The sequence below is a fragment of the Salvia hispanica genome, chromosome 4 (assembly GCF_023119035.1).
Source record: "Salvia hispanica cultivar TCC Black 2014 chromosome 4, UniMelb_Shisp_WGS_1.0, whole genome shotgun sequence".
Taxonomy (NCBI): Eukaryota; Viridiplantae; Streptophyta; class Magnoliopsida; order Lamiales; family Lamiaceae; genus Salvia; species Salvia hispanica.
The window spans coordinates 23,034,251-23,037,592 of NC_062968.1; the positions used below are offsets into that span (position 1 = coordinate 23,034,251).

Below are 3,342 nucleotides of genomic sequence, written 5' to 3' on the forward strand. Positions count from 1 at the left end.
CTAGTGTGGGCCCATCATGCCATTGAGCAAGGCCATTGTGCCGAAGTATAAGGCCATCGACAAGGCCATTGAGCCGGGCCATCGTGCCATCGTGCAAGGCTATTGAGCCGAGTCATCGAGCCATCGTGCAAGGCCATTGAGCCATTGTGCCAAGCCATTGAGCCATTGTGCAAGGCTATTGTGCCAGATTATCGTCCCATTAAGCAAGGCCATCGTGCCGAAGTATAAGGCCATCGAGCCATCGTGCAAGGCCATTGAGCTGGGCCATCGTGCCAAGCCATCGAGCCATTGTGCAAGGCCATCGTGCTAGATTATCGTGCCATTGAGTAAGACCATTGAGCCATCGTGCGAGGCCATATAGCCGGGCCATCGAGCCATCGTGCAAGGCCATCCAGCCATGTTGTCGTGCCGTCAGGTAAGGCCCTCGTGCCAGGTTATTGTATCACTGAGCAAGGCCACTGAGCCATTGCGCGTGCCCACCGAGCCTCGTACCAGTCCCTCGGTTGATTGTTCGAGTATTGCTAAGCCCCGACTCAGTGACGGAACCAGAAAACTCAACAAGCCGGGGCTGAAATTTAAAAAAATATATATATTAAAATATTTAATTTTACATGTAATGTCTGTTCAACTTTTACGACACACTAGATGATAACTGTTTTCGACGAGTCGCCATGTCTTGAAATCGCCGAAGAATAGTCTCATTTTCAATTTTTTTGAAAATTGCCTTCTCAATGTTTACCACCATGATATCATTCATCCATTCGTCTCCCATTCTATTGCGCAAATCTGTCTTAATAAGTTTCATGGAAGAAAATACTCTCTCGACAGAAGCTGTTGCAACCGGGAGGATCAGTGTCAACTCAATCAAACGGTACACCAATGGGAAAGCTTTATCTCTTGAGGTAGAAACCAAAATCTTTGCTAAATCTCCCAAATCTTCAATGTTGGAGAACTCAACTTTATCAACTATATCATTGATATAAGTTTTAAGTTGATCATGCATTCAACAGATGAGAAGTCAGCCGGATAAAGTTCAGCAAGACGAACCAACTTGTCCACATTGAAGCTAGCAAATGAGTTTTTTGGACTAAGGCAATTCATGCAAGTAAGCAATTCTGTATTTATTTCTGGGAAACGATTCTCCATCTCTTGAGTAAGTAAATCAAGAACCTAACAACACAAAAATTTAGACTTAAGTATTTAATTATAAATGATAATTAGTTGTAATCATAATTGAGAAATAAAATGTGAAGCTTACTTGACAGTAAATCTCCACTTTGTAGTGGTGATAATTAGTAACACGCCCATCCCGCTTCATACGCACACGATGATTGATGGTATCATTCATACCAATGACGTCAATGGAATTAGCCACACAAAACTCTTCGACTTGTCCCAAGAATTCATTCCACCCATTCTCTCTCAAATCTCGCAAAGTCCTTTTGGTTGTATCAAAGATGTAGCTTGAACGATATTTTGATCTCCAAGTTGTAGAATTGTTGACAAATCATTCGTTGTCCCAAGCAACTCTATCATCAAGTGTAAAATAAAAACAAAGTCATAGCTCACCATCTTCATGACCAAAGTTTTTGATATTCCACTATTATCTTTATTAGAACCATCTTCAAACACATTTTCAAGCACTTCAATTATCGACGACCATTTGCTTTTCAAACGAAGCAAAGTAGTGAAGTGTGACCCCCATCGAGTGTCGCCTGGTCGCTTTAAACTCGTCTCTTGATTTAAACCTCTTCCACTTTTAATTTCTCCACTTTCTAGACCTTCGACAAGTTTTTCATGCTCAAGCTGCCGTAGCTTGTCCTTTCTTTTACAAGATGATCCACATGTGTTGACAATCATAGTAACAATGGTAAAAAAATCACTTACAGCACCATGTGCTTTTGTAACATTTACCACTACCAATTGAAGTTGATGGGCAAAACAATGAATGTACTTGGCAGATGGATTTTCCTTCAATATAAGTGATTTCAAACCATTGAACTCACCCCGCATATTTGATGCACCATCATAACCTTGACCTCTTAAACGTGACAAAGATAAATCATGCTTAGCAAATACTAAGTCAATCCCTTCCTTCAATGATTTTGCTGTGGTATCGGTGACATGAACCAAGGCTAAGAATCTTTCTACAATCTCTCCATCATTGTTAACATACCTCAAAACCAAAGCCATTTGTTCTTTAACCGATGCATCGCGTGCTTCATCAACCAAAAGAGAGAAATTGCGATTTTTCATATCTTCCAAAATAACTTTTGTAGTTTCAACGGCACAACAATTTGTCAATTCCTTTTGAACTAAAGGACTAACCATCTGATTATTGCGAGGAGCATTCTCCAACGTCACCGCTGCTACCTCAAGTTTCTGCTCACGCAACCACTCAAGTATCTCTAGAAAGTTTCCCCTATTTTCAGACTCCAATGATTCATCATTTCCCCGAAAAGCCAACCCTTGTTTCAACAATATTCGAGTCACATTTAAAGAAGCAGTCAAACGAATTTGATAGTTGACTTCATCTTCCTTATCAAATTTCGTCAAATTATATTCAACACTTTGTCTTTGATTTTTAAATCCTTCAAAAAGTATTCTGGCCTGATCATGTGTGCTATTAACTGAACCCTCATGTTCTCTAAAAATAGCAAGAGCCTTTTTCCAATTTTTACATCCTGTGCTCACAAATACATCATCGCCAAACCGATTGTCATTAATAGGCCTAAAAAGATAACACCAAAAACAAAATGCTGCATCTTTCTCCACACTATACTCCAACCAAGCATGTCTTTCAAACCAATTACTTTGGAAACTCCTTTTCTCCTTACCAAATGAGCTTTTCTTAAAGACGTGGCCTTTTGGTTGAAAAGGTCCCTTCGAGATGTATTCTCTTCGAATGCGATCCCTATCTTGGACTTCATACTCAACAATAGGTCTCCGCTTTCCCGGGTCACGATCTATGTTTTCCGCACTAGATTCACCACTTGCAACATTAATTCTCTCTTGGTTCATGATCGGATTCGGAATTGCAATACTACTATCATTTGGAGCACTTGTAGTTGTTGAATCGTTCCTTGGTCTTTTAGAAAAATACCGATGCATAACTACAATCAATAACAATAAGATTTCTTAGTGATAGATAATATATATTCATACAATAATAAAAATACAAGCAATATGATTGCACAATACAAATAAATGTATCCTAATTCTTGTTTTGTCAAACGATCAAATTCAAGTAGCCAAGTATGGAGATTAATCAAGTATACTGCAATTTGTACACAGTACACAAATTAAATTTAAAAGCAAAGTTTAATTACATTTTAGGCAAAT

At 39.1% G+C, this 3,342-nt stretch overlaps 1 protein-coding gene across 1 annotated transcript; it reads right to left on the reverse strand.

The window, feature by feature from the left end:
* Positions 1-1,422: 1,422 nt before the first annotated feature.
* LOC125220683 (zinc finger MYM-type protein 1-like) lies at positions 1,423-3,111 on the reverse strand. The gene has a single exon (XM_048122834.1). The coding sequence runs from the start codon at positions 3,109-3,111 to the stop codon at positions 1,423-1,425; it is 1,689 nt and encodes a 562-aa protein (XP_047978791.1).
* Between the last annotated feature and the right edge of the window lie 231 nt (positions 3,112-3,342).

Coding starts and splice junctions, on each gene's coding strand:
- LOC125220683 (XM_048122834.1), bottom strand. CDS start 3,111: ATGCATCGGTATTTTTCTAAAAGACCAAGGAACGATTCAACAACTACA.